The sequence below is a fragment of the Cottoperca gobio genome, chromosome 4 (genome assembly GCF_900634415.1).
Source record: "Cottoperca gobio chromosome 4, fCotGob3.1, whole genome shotgun sequence".
NCBI classification, from domain to species: Eukaryota; Metazoa; Chordata; class Actinopteri; order Perciformes; family Bovichtidae; genus Cottoperca; species Cottoperca gobio.
In genome coordinates, this window is record NC_041358.1 from 14,610,690 (window position 1) to 14,630,813 (window position 20,124).

Genomic DNA, 20,124 nt, shown 5'->3' on the forward strand with positions numbered 1-20,124 from the left:
GATGCACACATCCAGTGAGACACAATACTTGAACTGCAGTGTCCTCATGGACAACAACAGAGACACAACTCTATCATATTTCACATTGTAACCTCTGGATAAAAACAGCCCCCTGCTCCTGAGTATCTCCTGATGAGTGCTATTCACATCAGAAATGAGGAAGTTGCCACCTGAAGTTATTTATGATGGCCCATCCCTCTTCCTTTTGACCTGCAGTGACACAGACCCGCCCCCTTATACTTTGATGTGTGATCTTGTTTTCCTGCTAAATCTGCGACTACACCATGTGCTTCTAGCTAGGGATAGTCAGCCAACATCTTGCGTAATGTTTGCTACCATTGGGCTTATGTTTGAGGGGTAGAAGTTGAAAGGAGGAGGAGAGGCAGAAAGCCTCCAGTCACAAGACAGATGACTCCTAAAAACAACCCGTACATGGTTTTAACTTGAACACCTTTGACAAACAAGATATGGATGCTCTACAGAGCAGATCTGTGGGCAACGGATTATATGTAGTGTTAACAGTTTAAACATTACAAATCAAAGAGGATGTACTGTACAGTTTGCCAACAAAGCACTTGGTACAATAAAGCATTACCACTTCTTGGCATTTATTGCAACATTCTTTTTTTTATTATTGGATCTGGACGTTATTAATAAAAGAATAATATTAATATGAGCTAACAAAGGGGTTTTCATCACTCTAATGTGCCTCTGTCAAAATAACATTTCCTTTCATCTCTGGAAATACTGTATGGACTTGTCATGTCTGTGGCAATACTGCTTTGGCATCTCACAATTAGCACATAGGGTTTTTTGCATCATCAGAGTTTTTGAATTTCTTTCATTATCACAAATGTGAGACAGCATCTCCACCCTCGTCTGAACAGCCTCCTCATTAGGCTTCAAAACGTACCGTGTCTGCCTTGTCACATGTCACAAAAGGTGTGGTGGGGGGGCTGCAACTGGCCATTGTGCTCACCTTCCCTGTCAATTACTAAAGCTACAATCTAAATAATTGCTGTGCATTGTATGAATCATTTTGAGCACATTTCCAATTTAAGTAATTTAAGTGCATTTACTCAAATACCGTACACAGTTTTGAGGTACTTCGGTGTTATGCTACTTTATAGTTCCACTGCATTCAGAGGGAAACTCCACTACTAGTAGTTACTGGCTACTTAGTTTCAAGTTCAAGTTTCAAGTTTTATTTGTCATATGCAAGTTAACACAGGGTCAACAGTACAATGAAATGTGTGCGAGAGAGACAGCATGTCAGCTCAGTAAAATCAGCTAAATTCAATTATATATATATATATATATATATATATATATATATATATATATATATATATGAAATATTTAAAAATAAGTACTATACAATTGAGTTAAACAATAATAAAATAATAAAAACGTATGTACATATATGAAGAGAACAAATATAAGAAGTAAAATATATATATATATATATATATATATATATATACTATACTATATAACATACAAAACATATGATCATCTTATAACATATGTTTTGTTATGGATCAAACTACCCAACAGTATATAAAATAGTACAAATGTGGCTTTACTTCAAGTAGTCACACCAAATATATTGCATATACAGTGATCAACAATAACAATCCAGTATTACAATATAATAACTTACAGGAGTCTGCCTGCATTATGAGTACCTTTGCTTTTAATTCTGGTACAGATCGTTGCTCATACTTCTTTACTTGTATTTCAGTAACTTTTTGAGTGCAGGACTTTTTCTAAACACCTGGAAACTTCCTCTTGGATGCACGTGAGTGTGTTTGTGTATGTGACAATGAAAGACCACAACAGCTGAAGTCATGCCACTGCCCCAGTCTGAGTGACTCAGATGGGGGATTTCTTTGAACACCCATCTGGTCATGGCCATTCATCACTGGGTGTGAGAATAAAGTTTAAGGTGCTGTAAATGTAAAAAGTTCCATTCTAAGACACATAAAGAGAGAGACATACTCATCAAACCTTTTTTTATTGTGCCTAGAATTTTTTTAAGAAATCAAGACTTCTTCGCTTGTTTATCTTGAATCGACTTGTTCTTGTATTTACTTTCATTTATAAGTAGACTCAGTACTTTGACATACTGTTATTTTATTTTTATTTTTATTTTTATTTTTATTATTATTATTATTATTATTATTATTATTATTATTATTATTATTATTATTATTATTATTATTATTATTATTATTATTATTATTATTATGTTAATTGTATCCATATGCCTTGAGCAGTGAAAGCAACAGGAAGTTATAATGATTTGAACGCCGTCATAATGCAAACTTGTCTACATGTTGCACTATTCCCGTCCCTCTCCACCTCCATTGAGATGTCTTTCTTCAGCTCAGCCATAGATGCTGACTGTGAGGATGGTTGCTGTTGATGTGCACGTACTTGCCGTTTAGTTCCTCCATACATCCCATGGTGGGGCCTCTAGAACAAAACACAGCTCACTGGCTGGGTACCATTTCGTGTGTGTTACCACTTTTGTTACCAAACGTTTCCTGAAATGTGTTCAAATGTTCACCTCGATATTAAACTATTACAATGAAGAATCTTATTCAGTTATTTCTTATTTCATGTCTCCTGCACCACGCTAAGCAGCGATTTAACGCTTATTCTTTCCTCGAGAAGTGGTAAAGTTGTTGCAGCGAGACGAAATGGTACCAAGCCGTCATGTTCGTTTCTAGAAGACACGTCATCCCGTCTGTTGATGCAGCACTGAGGAGGGAGGAGACAAGGAGGAGTCAGCAGGGAGGTTATAAAAACACCTACGCTGTTGCTCTTTCGCCACCTTCCACGCACTCACTATCAGGCGACACCCCCTCCTCTGCGGCTTTTGAAGCAGTGGGTCAAACAACGACGCTAACACTGGAGCTGTAAAATTAACTACGGGGTAAGTAAAAAAAAGCAGCTTAGGATAGCAGTTATTCTGCCATTTTGGTTAGAAAATTTCAAAATCAACCGTTATTCGACCTTACGGTCTTAACGGTCGCTAACCGTTGTTGTCTGACGTAAAGGGTAAATATGTCATAACCGTAATGTGTTAGCTAAACGGCTGTTAGCCTCCCTGCGGCTTTTGAAGCGGCCTTTACAGTCCCAGTTTAACTGATAACTGTGTGGCGTTCCTACATATATGCTCATCTTACCAACACCTAGTATTGTAACGAGTTTCGTCTTAACTTGGCTTTTTTAATGTCTGTAACCAAGCTAACAGCTAAGCTAACGTTAACTGTTAGACGTGGGTGGCGCTGCAGTTACTGTTTTTATAAACGTGTGAATAATTGTCAAAACATTGGTGATTGTACATGTGATTTGATTTGTTGTGGTAATATGGGTTGTAACGCTGCGGTGTGTTTTGTATTGTCCACAGGACTCCCGTTTAAAGCGCCGCAGCAAGCTGACCAGCTAGCGCAGTGTGATCACTTGCGACTCTCTCTGAAGCGACTTTCTGTTTCGGAGAAGTGCAAATTGATATCCCCAAAAAACCACCACTGCCGCTGCCACACATCCACCAAAAATCCTCCTAAATCGAAGCAATAATGGTGCAAAATAAGATCGCCGAAGTCACTGGATTCCACCGCTCTTTCAAGGTGAGTTTGAGATTTGTTTGGGGGAAAATGCATGTCTGCTATCATCATGCTTTTTGGATGGTCTCTATAATCAGAGCACATTAGTCAGCATGTCTGAGAGGACCTCACCTCGCTATATATAAACACATCTGTTGCTCTCCCACGTCTTATGGCTAACAAACTATGAGGCCTGGTAGCGCGTGTATGTTCAGGTAATCAAAGTGTGACTTGAGTGCAGCTAAGGGTTGAAAAGCGTGCACGAAATATGTCTCATAAAAAACATGTATATATATTTATAGAGCAATATTTATGTTTGTATTGTGTCAGGATGGACTGCTGTAGATCTTTGAATACTTGGTGGTGGTGGTGGTGCATCAAATATTCTGGTTGCTTTAAAAATGTCCACCCATCAGCTGTTTTCCTGTTTTGAGTCTAGTTCAGTTTATGGTTTCATGACAGGAAGATAAGGGTCTTAATTATGACTAACTATTATTCCTCTCAACTAAAGGGCTCATTGATAAGATTACATAGCATAACAAGCTCTTTTTATTGTTCTCTAGGGCCAAAATCCCTTTGAATCTGACGACTTCACTAAAAATGGATCCCATCTTATTGATTCGTCTTTTAATTTTGATTCCTCCCCAAGACATGGTGAGTATTATGTGATTCTCCAAGTTGGCATACATGTTCTGTTCCTCTACTGTACTCAACAAAAACACTCTGATTGACCTTACATTTGTTCTATTCTTTTCTACTTTCTTGGAGTTTGTTTACGTTGTTTCTTCGCTAGCACATGATAATGTAGGCACTCATATTTTTGACAGACATAACTTCCAGCCAGCCTATTGACATCCCCGATGCCAAGAAGAGAAACAAGAAGAAAAAGCGTTGCCGTGCAACTGACAGTTTCTCTGGACGATTCGAGGGTAAAAGCCTTTATTTCCAGTATCATTATGTTGCTGTTACTTTGCATAAACATTGTATGGTGCGTTTAGATTATGTTCCTCAATAAAATGTTGTGTTTTCTTAACATGTGAAACTCTGCTACAGATGTCTACAGACTGCACGAAGAGCTACTAGGAGAGGGTGCTTATGCAAGAGTGCAAACGTGCTTCAACCTCATCACCAACAAAGAGTATGCCGTCAAGGTAAGAAAGCAGACATTCTCACACACCATGGATAACTATAATTTATTTGAAACTAGCATAATGCTTCTTGGTTTTCTGCAAGTCGGTGCTCCTGTCTCACGAGTCTGTGAATGTTGTTGTTGCCACATGACACTTGCCTGTTTGTGTGGGGCACCATGGCTAGTGATCAATCTAGAGAAGTTGCATTCTAGGACAGCACTCTGTTACGTCGTCATTAACTTTGAGATGTGAAATGAGTAATGAAATGCCATTGCACACGAAGGATGCCTATGCGGTTGAAGAGTAAAATGTATGAAAAATGGGATGCGTGTCATGTTTCCTCCTTTTCACTGGTCTTTCTTTAGAAATCTTGTTGAGGGAAGTTCTGACCCTGGGGCAGGATACTTGTTTTCCTTTTTCTTTTGCAGGCTCTCATCTGTGTTGTGCTGCTGCTGCAATTTTTTTTTCTCTCTTGTTGCCGTTAGACACATCCCCTCACTGTTTTTTTACAGATGGTCAGCCTATCACAAAGCTGGGCGGGGAATATCCACCCCTTTTCTTTACTCCTATTGCCTACAGAGGTCGCTCGTTTTGAGAACACTGTGTACTGGTAACTGTGCCAAAACAAAACCCACAGAGAAAGGAGGGGTGCTGGGTGAGGGTTGTGACCCAGGGTGTTTACACTGCTTTGTTCTCCTTTTTCCAAATGGGGTGCGGGTTTGTGAATGCATGTCTTGACTTCCCCCTTTCTCTTTAAAAAAAATGATTTTCTTTGCTGAACTGTTGAAAAGTAGAACTAGGGCTTGTTTTTCTTTTTTGTAAATTCTTGACCACTAATCACATTAAGACACTACACAAACACAGGTTGCGTTTTAACTTCTAATTTTCATTGCAATTAAATTCAAATTAAGTTATTGTGGACAGTTTAAGGCTGGTTCCCCAAGGAACAAGTGTCCATATCATACCAGTTAATATTTTAGAGGAATCTGAGGACCGTTCTGTCATGTGACCATGATCTGTTAGTGTTGTTTACCCCGGGATGGTTTGGTAGATCCCTGGGGACTTTGCTGTTCTGAGGGAGGAGGCACGAGGGTTGAAGGTCATTTAGGAGTCAGGAGGGGGCTCCTGCCAGATGTCCTGTCTCACCCCAGTCTGGAGGGGGAGGGGAGAGTTGCATGTGTGGGCTCCTTGTGTTGCAATTGCAACAAAAGCCTCGGAGCACCAAGTGTGAGCAGAGGGCTGTGCAGTGCATGCATATCTAAAGCCCTGTTTCTCTTACAAATCCTTCTCTTTTAAAAGGGTATTATTTCCAAATCCTAGGTTGATGATTGAACATGCATCGTGACTTAGTGGGGCCTTGTTTTGCAGCAGAATGTTGTGATTTTGATAAACAACCATAAACCTAGTACTTCTCTAATAACTGTCCACCTACTTATTATGTTGATGATGCATTAGTCAGCTATGTTTTAATTTTTTGACTGAGTCATTATCACGGTGTGAGGCTTGTGAAGTGATCGAGAGAAAGTGAGCTGATTGGGGGCTGTTTGTGCTGCTGACTCAGACTGGAACAGTACAGAGGCTTTGGACTGCTCTCAGGCCTCTCGTCTGTCTATTAATCCTGGACACGCACTGCAACTCTGGCTCCACTGGGCTTCAATAGCTGCTGTAATCCAGCTACCAGGAAGAGAAACATGCACAGCCTCCCAAGCACACAATAACCAACCAGGGCAGGAAAATTCAGGCCTTTCGCTTTAGTGTCAGCAGTCTCTCTTGGCAGGGCATCGTGCAGCTGGTGGTGGCCCCTAGGTGGTTTAGTTCCAGGCTGCACAAAGCTATATTTAGCGAGCATTTTTGGTTTATCGTAAACAGTTTTGGATTTACCCATGGAGTGTTTCAAAGAACACACATGGCTCCTTAAGAGTGCTTAAGATTTAAATATGGGTCACACATGTGCTAAATATAGAGATGCTGTGACTTCTTATATTCTCATTCAGTTGTCTCTGCTATGGCAGGCAGCACTGAAAGTAGTTTAAACTATCTTTACAACTGTGTCACAGGTTAGGATAAAGTTAAGAAAGCTAGAAAATGCTGGACTGTAAGAAGAAAAAAAATGCTATACAGTAAACACAACCACGGGTGTGGTTTTGTGGTCCAGAGTGAGGGGACGTCCTTCACCCGAACATTAACTCTCAGAGGTCGGGCACTGTTTTTATTGAGCAATCGGAGCACTTTTTTTTACGACTTTCCTCCAGCCTACTGCTGTGGAAAACATGGAAGTCAGACTTAATTGTTCAGTGGCATATTTTTAGATAATGTGGCTGAACTATGTTTTTATTCCAGATCATTGAGAAAAGACCGGGTCACAGCCGCAGCCGTGTCTTCCGCGAGGTTGAGATGCTCTATCAGTGCCAGGGCCACAGGTAATGTCCTTTTTTTGTCATGACCAACTCAAGTAATGCCATCTGATGAATGTACCACTGACTGACCCACTTTGAGCTGAATTATTCTGTTGAAGCCACTCAGTCCTTACTCCAGACTGCAGAAATCACCTTAAATGCTCATAGTGCTTTTTCTCTCTTCTGTAGTAACATCCTGGAGCTGGTGGAGTTCTTCGAAGAGGAAGATAAATTCTACCTGGTGTTTGAAAAGCTTAGAGGAGGTTAGTGAATTATAGCTGCTGCAGGAGGCCTGCATCTAATCTATATTTATTTTTAAACATGCTTGTCTAGTCTGTAACCAGTGGTTTGTCGGTGTCTGGGAAAACATTATTTCTATACTTCTTACTTGTAAATGGAGCTGCAATACTCACATTTTTGCCTCCTAATAGGTTCGATCTTGGCACACATTCACAAGAGACGACACTTCAGTGAACAGGAAGCCAGTGTTGTGGTGCAGGACATCGCAAGCGCTCTAGATTTCCTGCATAACAAGGGTAAGTCCACTTGTTCAAAATGTCAAACAATGTTATTACTCTTATGATCACCAAAAGGCCCAACAATCATGACATTGGTTTTAGTGTCAGTTACAGAACATATTCGCATTAATCTCTTTCAAATTGGCCGTGGAACCCTATTTGTTGGCATTGGATATAATTGCTTGCTTATTGTTTTTAAAATATGTAAAAAATAAATTTTACTTGACTCATGGCGGGTGGATCTTAAAAATGGAAAATACTGACTGCTTCTTTTTCTAGGAATGGCACATAGAGACCTAAAACCTGAAAACATTCTCTGCAAGAGTGCAGACAAGGTGAGTTTACCACAAACGTGTTTTTAGCCCAATTAGTTGAAAGGGCAACTACTTTGATAACTAAGTTTGATATGGTGCTCTAAAACAATAATGATATGAGCCCTGGCAATGATTAATGATGGTGGAAATCTGTCCCCACAATTGGATATTCCATACAAAGTTTTGTACACTTTTATGATTTTTTAAAAATTTATCAAAATGTAGATGAATTTGAAGGATTCTGAACTTTTATCTCTGTCAGATTTCCCCGGTCAAGATCTGTGACTTCGACTTGGGCAGTGGTATCAAGCTGAACAGCGACAGCTCACCCATCTCCACCCCTGAGCTCCTCACTCCTGTAAGTTCTCCTGCATATTGTGCTCTGTTTGTTTGCCAAACTGTTAAGACCAGTACACTTTTATAAATGTGACTGGGACAGTGCTATTGAGTGGAAATGCATGCCAGCAATGTAAGAGTATAGCTATTGAGAGTAGGATGGGATCAATCTGTATAATGGTCTTGGTCACATTTCCCTATAAAGTAGTTTGTGACCTTGTTGTGGGTAGAGATTCCTGTAAAACAATGCCTTTATCACGTCAAACTGGCTGGTTGCCTATAGGTAGTGTGCAAACACGTGACAAAACTGTGTGACTTATGCGTGCGACTCCATTTTGGATGAATAACAAATCAACAATGGCGTCTAAAGCGAACAACAACTCCGACTTCTTCAACGTATTTTGACTCTCTGGAGTCCTCTGCAAAGGAAAGATTCAGAGGAAAAAGTCCAAATTTGCGGCCGTGACCCGTACACGCTAAGCCATCGGATTATATTGAGGATTTAGATTCATTACCGCCGATTGACTATCCGGATATTGTGAACTACCTTGTGCTACAAACGTCGTGGGCAACCAACGCACAAATGAAGGCATACAAGAGCTTAGATGCTTATAATGTCTTTGTTTCTGGCTGGGTTGGTAGTCTTCTTACCAAACCACTGAAAGATGACAGGGTGCTCGTCCATGCCCGTGTAAATCACTCAAAGAGCTCGAGATACACCGCTCAAGCCGTGGTTTGTGAGTGAGAAGAGTGGCGATGTTATCCTCGCACAATGTGATTGTATGGCTGGGTTAAGCGAAGCATGTTCTCACATTGGTGCTTTGCTTTCCGCAAGTGAAGTAGTCTCAAGAATAAGCAAAACCTGCACAGAAGAAAAGAGCAAATGGCTGCTATCATAAAGCTTTGCCGCTTCTCCTAGTGACGAGAAGTAAGGTCTTACAGTGTTCGGGTATATCATAAGCACAAATGTTTAACGTAAACATTGAAAACATAGCTTTAGCATGAGCTCTTACCAGATATAAAGTGGACGCCACACACACGGGTGAATTGTGCTTCTTCTTCTTCTGTTAAATCCTCACGAGTTATGTTGCTAAACCACAGCTTACGTTTGGTAGACAGCAATTCATCCCTCTCTTGTGGATCATTGTTTTTGACAATTTTAGGAAATCTAAGGAATCATTTCTCTGGGTCACGAGTAGCGTTATGACCACAATTATACACTGCGCACAAGATTGGCATTTTCTTATCAATCTTAGACATTTAAATACAAAGAAAATTACGAAGCATTGCAGCAACTCACACGTGAACTAGCGCTGTCTTGGTTGTGTATATCATCCAACATGGTTGACTTGCAGGTTTGGAAATAAGCGTGACATCACATGCACACGATCTATAGGGCAATGGTGTTAGCTGCAGGGCAGCTCACTGATTGGGAGAGAGAAAATGTTGTGTTGTGAGGTAAAGGCAGTTCAGTGTTGGGCAGTTTAAAAAAAAAATGACACTAATTGCTTCCTGAATGTCCCAATCTGGCAGCTTTTACCCTTCCCTAACATGCTGAAGAATCGGCAACACTTGGATAGATATCCCTCAGTTTAACGTCAATGTCCTGTTATCAGTTGCAAATATTGAGGCCTATGAGTTTAGGGGTTATGATTGTTTAACTCTCTGCTGTTGTCACAACACAAAGCAAGTCCTGAACACTGCCTTGAAAACCACTTGCTGTCTCAGAGGAATGGTAAAGTTAAACTGGCAAGCTTGTCAACACATGCTGTCTGGTTGGGGGGGTTGGATAGATGGACCAAAGCAGGTGAAGGATGGCGGTTTAGCCTGCAGGAAGGGAGGGTGGGGGGGTCACTGGTAACTTCACTGGTAACTTCATCTTCCTTTAACAGAACTAATGGATGGAGCCCATCCCTGAACTATTTTCAAAAAGGCCTCTTATAGTCTACATGGACTTCAGATGTTTGGCCTGAATGATCAAGTGAACCTTTGGTGCAGTAGAATGTACCTGTTTATTTGATATTTATTTTTTATCCCTACGTTTTGTTGTACATAACCACAAGACTTAATCTAATGCAAAGATTACAGTGGAAAAATAGTGTGCCCGAGAGCAGGACACAATGCGCTAGCCTTGAATGATGTGTATGAAGTTACAATGTAACCAAAACACTCCAACTCTTGCTCATTTCCCTTTTCTCTGTTATATGAGAGGGAAAACATCCACCCTCCTTTCTTTCTGCTTAGTCTCCGCCCAGTGGCCCCAACCACGCTTGTGCTTGTCTGCGCTTTCTTTATGTTGATTATACAAAGGCTGTGCATAAGGCTTGTTCTAGAAATGTTAGTCTTTCTCCCTATACCTAGCAACTGAGATATGATTGGCTAGACCAGTGGGTGGGGGAGGGTAACTGGGAGGGACAAATACCAGTCTGCTCATGCGCTCTGTCTTGTTTTCTTTGCCTTGATCACAGGAACAATGTTATCTGATTTTCATCTCACTTTTGGCCCATTCACCCCCATATCCCTCATACCCACATTCCAACAGTTGCTGTTACACAATATAACGTGCTTTTGCATTTATTGCTTATGTTCCTGATCCAACTGAATGGGTTTAATCAACGTTATCTCAGGGCTATTTAAAGATGTACGTTTACTGTGCATGTGTGCTCTCATACAATGGAGAACACAGGGAAGAGCAATGGGACCTTTTCTAGGAAAAAGCTTATTTTAGTTTCCTAAGAGCTCTGCACAAGTGACTGCCTGGCTGTTTGCTTGCCGTAAAATAAATCCGTTTGAATGTCAACGCTCTTGTGCAGCAGTTGGGAACTTCAAAATGAAGTACTAAAAAGATGCAGCTTAGACGGTAAAAGAAAATCAAGGAACTGCCTTTTATTAACTGTTCTTCGCAGATGCATGATGACAGAACCGGTCTCCTTCCTATGAGCGTCTTCAGATAATCCCAAAGTTTACAAACGACAGAAGTGTGTCATCAGTGGTGTCAGGAAAGCCCCATGGTTGCAATACTAACAAATCATGTGGTTACGGCAGCTGATGAGCACGTACATCTGCAGAGGATGTGACTGCAAGTTCTCAAGGTGTCTGCTGCTGCAGCACAGGAAGAACAAATATGAGATGTTATGTTATTTCACTGCCCCCTTTCAGCTCTTATCACTGGCAGTCCTAGACTGGCTATCTTTTCCCTGACTTGATTAGCGATGTATTTGGGTGGCTTTAAAGCAAGATTAGCCTCGATAGCTGTTTTTTGATAGTACACCTATCTCATAACCTTTCAGTTTTGGGGCACCTTGGTAGGCAAAAATATCCTTTTCTGTTATTTCTGCAGCAGCTGAATCCTGAGGGCTTGTGTGTCGAGGCAGTTGCCCCAGACATGATTATGTTGGTGCAAACATGGGGGTTGGGGTATTCTCTCCGACAGAAGCAGCTTTGTCTGAGACGAGATTCCTGTGCAGCAAATTTCATTACATAAGGGTGCAGCAGGGTGGAGGAGGTGTTGGGAGACAGCTGGGATATGGTACTGGGACACAATGGATGCCTGCTCAATGTAAACATGCTTGCCCACAGAGGAAAAGTAGGATATAGGCCAGACGGTTTTGCAAAGATGCAGGCCTTGGTCTGGACAATGCTATTACTTACGTTTGTAGCTGATCAGGCAAGGGATGGATTTAACGGGTATTCTCAGAGCAGATTCTCGGAATTTACCATTAGTTGTCTATATTTAGGACGTCTCTAGAAATCTCAAAGAATCCAAACTGTTGACATGAAACATCTTAAATTACTTTAAAAGTCCTTGTTTAAGTTGATGGAAGGCGGCAACAATTAAATATTTGTCCTGCTGCACTAGCGACCTGCTGCTCTTTTCCTTTCCTAAAGTATTAAAACGGCATTTGGTGTTTGTTTCCAAGTTGTGTAACATACAAGGGATCAGTCTCTGGCTTCTGCAGGACAACCAATCCTCTTTTCCCTGCTCAGTGTTTGGCCTAATTTCTTTCTGAGCTACATAACAAGGTACTGTCAGCGCTGAGCCAACCCTTGCCCTCAGGCCTGTTCTGCCTGGCTTGTGTACAGCTGTATGGTCAAAGCAGCGAGTCACTGCATCATGACCTGCTTCATTATAGTCCTGCCTATCTTTACCCTTGATATGTAATTGTACACAATATCCCTACTTAGATGTCCTCAACACATTGAGAAAAGCTGTATAGGCCATTTTAAATGAACCAATCACTGCACATAAGCATGTGACTGTCAGGCTGCCCCACTCCCACCGCACAGCCTAAGAGTAGGCCCCAAGCTTTGACACTTGCAGACACAAGGTATCAGCTTAACGAAGGAATGTAAGCAGCAGCCAAGAGGCTTGTTTCTCTCTCTCGACTCTTTTCCTGCTATAGTTATTGCTTTGTTATTTCTTGGGCTAACAAACTTGTGTTTTTGTTTTCACAGTGTGGCTCGGCAGAGTACATGGCACCTGAGGTGGTTGAGGCCTTCAGCGAGGAGGCCACAATTTACGACAAGCGCTGTGACCTGTGGAGCCTTGGAGTCATCCTCTACATCATGCTGAGCGGCTACCCACCATTTGTAGGCCGCTGTGGTGGTGGCTGTGGCTGGGAATTAGGGGAACCCTGCCACACCTGCCAGGTAAGAATTTAGTAAGACACATTGTGCAGGACATTAGTGCATTCTAAACGATGCATGTTCTCCATTGCGGTCAAAGTAACTGATGGTACATGTTGTTTTTAATATCCATTTTTAGAACACTCTGTTTGAGAGTATCCAGGAAGGAAAATACGAGTTTCCAGAAAAAGACTGGGCTCACATCTCCTCAAGTGCCAAAGACCTAATATCCAAACTTCTGGTTCGGGATGCCAAAAATCGCCTGAGTGCCAGCCAGGTGCTGCAGCACCGCTGGGTGCAGGGGGTAAGTCTAAAACTATTAAGCCTCTTCTGCATTTCTTTGACATGCATTCTTTGCTTCGGGTTAGTGACTTATCGTTTTGTTTAATTCAGGGTGCATCGGACACTTTATCAACATCCATCCTGCATCAAAGGTGAGAATATGTTAGTTACAGCTACAGCAGACTATATTCCTTCATGAACACTTCCGACAAAAAATATTTGCACCTTGTATTAAATTTGTTCTGATCTTTTCCCTTTTAGAACCAGCAATGCCAGGGATCTGACATTCTTTGCCGACAAGGCTATGGCTGTGAACAGGCAGCTTGCTGAACAGGATGACATGGAAGACCAGCAGCAGCAGGAGGTCCCGTTTGTTATTACCGCTACTGGCGCTTCTGTTCGCCTCTCTCTTTCTTCCAACTCCAAGCTGGCCAGGCGCAGGCAGCAAAACAGCCAGCCCAAGGGAGGGCCCGTCTCTGCTGCAGAGCTTTGCCAGCTCCTGGCCCCTCTCGTTATCGTGGGAGACTGTGCCTGAACTTTGTCAACCGTGAACGTCGACCTTCCGTAAAGATTAAAGTCCAGATCGAAGACTACCCTGAGACACTCTTGCTCCTCAATACTGGCCCCCCTCTCTGACTCTAGCTGGCCTTGGTTCTTCTGCCATTCAGGCTTTCTTGCCTCGCTGTAAAGGGAGATGCTGCTTGCAGCCCTTCCTCTAAATGCCTTCTGCCCTTCTGCAGCACTTCTGAAGCACATCAGCCCAGGGCCTGCAGATAACAAACGCACAAACACACACTCATATGTGCATGTTAATGTTGGGGAGGAGGGTCAGTTAATGATTTGGGAAAGGGAAGTATTTCCTAAGCCATGTTTTATTTTTCTTCATAAAACTCAGTTCAGAAGAAAGCAGAACACTTATCTTCGAAACACAAAGCTCAGACACCAAAGGACAACCTGTTGTGCTGCTCCCACATTACAACTGGATCCACTGTGAATTAATTTATCTGGAATGTTCTTTGCCTGTATGTTTATGCATGAATGGCCCATCAGCAGATACGTACAAGCTTATGCAATATGCCAAGATGAAGGCTGTTCCTGTCTCGAAGGGATTCATTATAAAAGGGGTTGGAAGGGCTGTAAGCCAATGCTGTCCGTGCCTGGTGCGGTCCATTAATATGGCTGGGGACTTCAAAGATTATTTTTGTCTCCATTTAAGATAAATTCCTCAACACTGAGCCTCCTCTATAAATGTCTGAGATAAAACATGCACTCATCTAGATTGGTGGCCATGCACTTAATGCTCCCAGAGCAAAGAATGTTCATCTGTACCCAGCTGGCCACAACTTGTTCTTGCACCGATTCATACAGTTTATAACGTATATGCCAAATTATTAGTGGCCACATCATTCAGTGTTTTATATGAGACCATCAGGCGAGTCTAATAGTATTTGAATTCAACTATTGTACTTGGTTTATGATACATGGCCGCCCCAAAATGACACTTCTGAGCTAGCTCTTAAGTATATCTGGTATGTTGGTACAAGCTAAAATGGCTAAGCAAGTGAAACTGGGTCAGTGTTACTTTCGTTGTAAAGAATTAATGACATGTCCCCTTGCCACAACCAGAACTTGTAATTTTCTTTTTTGTAATTTTTGTTTTTCAAAATCGATGAATTGGATTTAACCTTGAATATTTTGACAGTAAAGGTTACAAGCACATTTTTGCCAATGTGACCCGAGTGTCATTTATTTGTTTATTGAATACATCATTGTCTTTTTGTTTAAGGCACCCTTTCAAAAATAAGCTCATAAATTCTCATTAGAAGAAACGTAAAAAAAAAAAAGGAAACATTCCACTAAAGGAAAAACAAAGTCTTCCGGACGTGTAGCTGTGTTAAGTTTACTTTAATTTTCATGTTCGAAAACTCCATGTCATTGTGCCACTGATTTTTATTTTTCCCATTTTAATTTTTTTTGAATGGCTGTTGAGCTTTTATTTTCTATGATTTTTCATGCAGGTTCAGGTGAAACACCGGATGTTTTCCTTGTTTTGTGTTTTCAAAAGTTCTGAGTCTGTGGTGTATGAGGTGAGATGGGGAAAGTGTTTGTTTAGTTGATCTGGAGCGTTCATGCCCAGTAAAGGAGTTTTTATTTTGTTTAAGAGTTAGCAATAATTTTTTTTTTTTATATTCCAATTAAGTTTAAGTTCATTCTGAAACTGATAGGTAATGGCCTGGTGATGAGGTCTCGCAACACTGTAACCATTTCACCAAAGAGGGTTCAAGTCTTGATTGAACATGTGACCATTACCTAGAAGTGGGGACTTCTGATTTCCCATGTCCTGTTGCCAGCACTGCAGGAATGGTACTCTGGAAATGGCTCTCTTGGTGTCATTTTTGCTGATAATAGGACACTGTAATAGTTCTAAAATACCTTTCTACAGATGCATTGTTATGGGTTTTATGTCTTATAATAAGACTACTTGAATTTGTGTATGCAACTGTTTCTTCTCCATTTGGGAAAGGATTTTGCTAATCGGTAATCTCAAAGCATTAAGACGATGATCAAGGATATCTTGGGGTTACTTAATACAGTTCAGTATTCTGCCTTTTTCTCTTGAGCATCAGACGAGTTTGTCCCTACTTTTTGAGAGGGTTGGTGACTCAAACGCACAGATTTTGGCCATACTCTAATCTCCTGAATGATATACGAGTTTCCTGGTCATGACCATTTCTACTTTTGTCAAATGGCAGTAGCTTGCCTTTTATTGGGGTGGCTAATGGGGCAAAATTATATCCCTAAACCTCGCAATTTTTATATTGTAAGTCATTTTGAAGTAAGGAAGTATTCAAATGGACAGTCCATCAACCTCCCCACTATTTGAATGTAGCCCACAGGCAAAAGCATTTACAATCCAGCATCATTGATCAAATGTTTTATAAATTGTTCTTTTCATGGACATTGTGTGGGGGTTATTCTATCGACATTGATTCAGTACTCAATTTTGTTTAACGAGAAGAAGTAAATGCATTCTTTTTAATGACAAAACATTGATTTAAAATAAGCACTTTACTGTACCATGTGGATGATTGCAGCTCACACAAGGCAACATTTATGACGGTTGCTGCAGAATTTTGTATTTTTCAAAAAAAAAAATTGCAATAAAACGCTTTAAACTAAACTACTCTGTTTACTGTATGGTCTTTATTTAAGGCTAAAGTGAAAACAATTGTACCTTCCCGGTTAGGAGCTCTTTGCTGTATCACTAGTTTCATATTAACTAGCAGTCTTATCTTCTGGCCAAGGTTGAGACGGTTCCATCCGATTCTGTGCTGTAAAAGCTCTAATCAGCAACACTCCCTGATATCTGAGCCAACAACTGTCACATGTCCTTGGCTGTTCGGAAATGAGTTCCTCTTGCTGTGTGGGGGGGGGGGGAATGATCCTGATCTGACAACTGACGCAACCTGCTGCAAGAGCTGCATCTCCTGTGTGCCACCTCATGATCTGCCTGGAAATACACATTTACTTCTGCTGAATTGGCTAAATGTGTCGTTTCAACACTGCTGCAAGTCAGGATTTGTCCTTCTGCGGTTAAGATCAGCTGTATTAAATATCGGTGGAGACATTTCTGGTATTACTTCAAGGATTATGGGTTTAAGTGATAAAGCATAAACAGATATACCATGAGTAGAGTAATCGGCACCAATAAAGGGCTTTATATCCCTTAATTGGGGATTATTATTGGTTGTCACTTATTTGATTCATAGTCATCTTTTACCCTTTCAAATGTAAAAAAAAAATGCCCATCCCATGTTCTGAGAGCCCAAGGTGATGTCATCTAAGTCTGTCAGTCAAATACTCACTTAAAATTATATGAAATCAGAAGCAGCACATCCTCATGTGTAGCTGGAACCAGGTAATATTTGGCATTGGTTTGATTAAGCGAGTTGAACACTTAAAATAGTTTCAGCTCCACAATGTATTATTTACCATAGTGACCACATTTATTTTAAGTGTCATTAGGATTTCTCCATTCAACTTAAATTTTTATTTGCACTTAAATCAGATTAAAAAGCAACATCCATTTCAACATTGCAAACGTCATGAGGCAGGAGGAAATTAAATGATGCAACAACAAAGTGTTTTCTGTACAACCTCCAGAGAACATGTGTGATAAACGACTTGAGGCGTTGTCTCCCTCTAGTGGAGGCTTCTCATAGCTGCATCACACTGCCAGGATTATACTGAGTATTCTCTTGGTATTTAGGCATGATTAACAATTTTATAAAGATGTAGATTATATCCTTGCCCAATAAGTAGAAAGACATTTTCCACGCACTTCCACGCACACGCACACACGATGCTTTTGTCCAAAGCGACTTACAAAAAGTGCAAACAATCATGAGGCTACAATGTAATGAAGCAATGCAGTTACCTGCTTTTCCTTTTTATCTCACAAAAGTCCTGCGTGATAAAAAGAGTAAAGTATTCATGCCCTAAGATTTCTTACAATAAACACTAAATTATAAACTTCACTTTAGGGAAGAAACTTGCAACTGGACTTGGTCACAGCAGACAGACTTGTTCCAGCAGGAAAAGCACAGGTGTCATTAATTACATTAACGATGGCTTTGTTATATTCAAGTGGGCCAGCCTGCACAGGGAGTCTGAATCCGAAGCATAATTAATTTGATCATTTACACCTGTGCTTTACCTACTGTGTGACATGACAACGCTGTAATGTTTTTTAATTAAAGCGACCCTGGGGGCTTATGATTACTTTGTTTGTTTTTCACTAAAAATAATGTGTGTCATATCTGTGATGCAATACAAATATATTTTTCCTAACTAAATGTACAGTAAAGTGATTCCAGTATGTTTCAGTGCCATTTTAAGAGTTTCAAGAATATTTTGATGATTATCGAGATAATATTTTGTGAATTGCAATTATTTTTGCTAGGATGATTGTGCCTAAATACCAGTGTTTTCTGTTTTCTTATTATTATTTTCAAACTTTGTAGCTTCTTTTACATTTGAGCCTAAGACTTCTAACTGTAAAAACATTCAGCTAATTGAGCAGGTCTAATCTTTCTTCTAAACACATGTAGTTTTATAGTAGGTTACTTCCTACCAATACAACTGTAATATTAGAAGTATTGATTCTCTATTGCAGAAAAGGAAAGGAACCAATGTACAAGCAGGTAGCATGAAATTCAGTTTTAATGTAATAATAGCAGTGAAAAAAGCAGATGACCAAAACATATAAACCTACATTAGAAGTTTATAAAAGGATAGTTATGAGTGCAACAACTTTAGAAATGTCTTGTTTTTATGCAATTTAACAGAGTTGAAGGCAAACCCCCTTCAGTACTTTAACTATCCAAGTAACTGATACCCTGTTACAAAATAAAACATCGCTGAGGCTGAAGGAGAATGTGAAAATAAAAGTGCACTGGCTGAAAGAGTGGCAATTATTACGTAACTGATTACCTGCCCGGCGCACCTGAGAGACATGACTGGGGTGTGATTGGATCACCTGATCTGTCTGTAGGGCACAAAAAGCATGAGCTTGTGTTAGTCTGAAGTTTGAGAGTCGAGCTGAAGGTAGGTATCATGGAGCATTATAGGAAGCATTTGTAAAGTTTAAAACATTTTTTAAGTATGTGTCAGGCTATCTCTGATTTTAATAACAAGGAACAAAGATGGTAAGTCTTTGGTTGAATGAATAAATACTTAAACATGAACTATACAACAAAATGTATTTAGTTTTCACCTTTCCTATTAAGGTAACTGCCCTTCAGTAAATGTATGTGTTTTAAAAGATGTACTTATTTCAAGTTAAAGCATTAAAAATATCCTACTAGCTAATGTGTTAATTTATCATTTTTAACATGTGCTCAGGTAACTGTAATGTTAGATATAATTGGTCTATTTAACATTTTTAAAGGAGTGTGATGTTATGGGAATTGCATTTATTTTGAGCTGTATTAAGTTTTATAGTTTCAGCAAAATAATAAGAGTGGTGATATTTTTGGCAATAATATGCAACTAGTTGGCCTAAAAGATCAGAAGTATGCTATTGCTTTTTAAATAGACCTGTTTTTTATGCTGAAATGTACGTTGTTTTTTTTTTACCAACATTTATCAAGACTTTCATTGTATGTCATATTGTTTTGCAGGTTTTCAAGACATGGCTATCAGCATTGGCTGACAGTTGCTTGCATGGCTACATGTACTTATAAATTGACATAGTTGCTGTATTATGCTAATGTTTCTCTGCATGGTGTCTGCACGGTCTTGAGTTATGTTTCTTTATGGTGTCTTGTAGTTTAACTTTTAACCATCACCTCACTGATTTTAAAAACATCTGCAAATAACTGCAGTTGAGGGAAAAAACAGCTAACTAGGCTAACACTGGCATATTTACTACATAAATGCTAACTATGTGTTCTTTATAAATGAATAAATTAAATGACACTTTATGTTGACAGTTACAATAAGTGTCCCAGTATACCCAATATCAGAACTTCCCCTCAGCCATCATTAATGTTATTAAATACACGTGTGCTTTTCTTGTTATTTGCTGTGAAAAAGGTCTGTCAGAAATGGCAAGTATGTACTGGTCTTTATCATCCTTCCAGGCCACTTGACCTGTGGACTTCAAGACCCTCACTAGCTTCATGTGAAATAAAATGTTAAACTACCTGTCTCGCTTATTTTTGCAAAGCTGACTGAGCCAGTTTCACAATAAGCGCACACATTGGTGTTTCTACTAAATGCTAATGAACACAAAGCTAATGGTAAACAGGAGGCCATTAAGGCAAATGACTAAAGTTGAAAGGAGATAATATTAAGGAACTCATTAACTGAAGACTACTATCTCACGTTAAGAGCAAATGTTTTAG

At 40.1% G+C, this 20,124-nt stretch overlaps 1 protein-coding gene across 1 annotated transcript; it reads left to right on the forward strand.

Moving 5' to 3' along the window:
- The first annotated feature begins 2,839 nt into the window (after positions 1 to 2,839).
- mknk2b (MAPK interacting serine/threonine kinase 2b) lies at positions 2,840 to 16,397 on the forward strand. Its single transcript, XM_029429022.1, has 14 exons — positions 2,840 to 2,941; positions 3,419 to 3,638; positions 4,178 to 4,268; positions 4,442 to 4,543; positions 4,668 to 4,765; positions 7,085 to 7,164; positions 7,330 to 7,403; positions 7,572 to 7,676; positions 7,938 to 7,993; positions 8,235 to 8,330; positions 12,764 to 12,958; positions 13,074 to 13,238; positions 13,328 to 13,368; positions 13,478 to 16,397. The coding sequence occupies exons 2-14, from the start codon at positions 3,588 to 3,590 to the stop codon at positions 13,749 to 13,751; spliced, it is 1,428 nt and encodes a 475-aa protein (XP_029284882.1). The 5' UTR covers positions 2,840 to 2,941; positions 3,419 to 3,587; the 3' UTR covers positions 13,752 to 16,397.
- Positions 16,398 to 20,124: the final 3,727 nt, after the last annotated feature.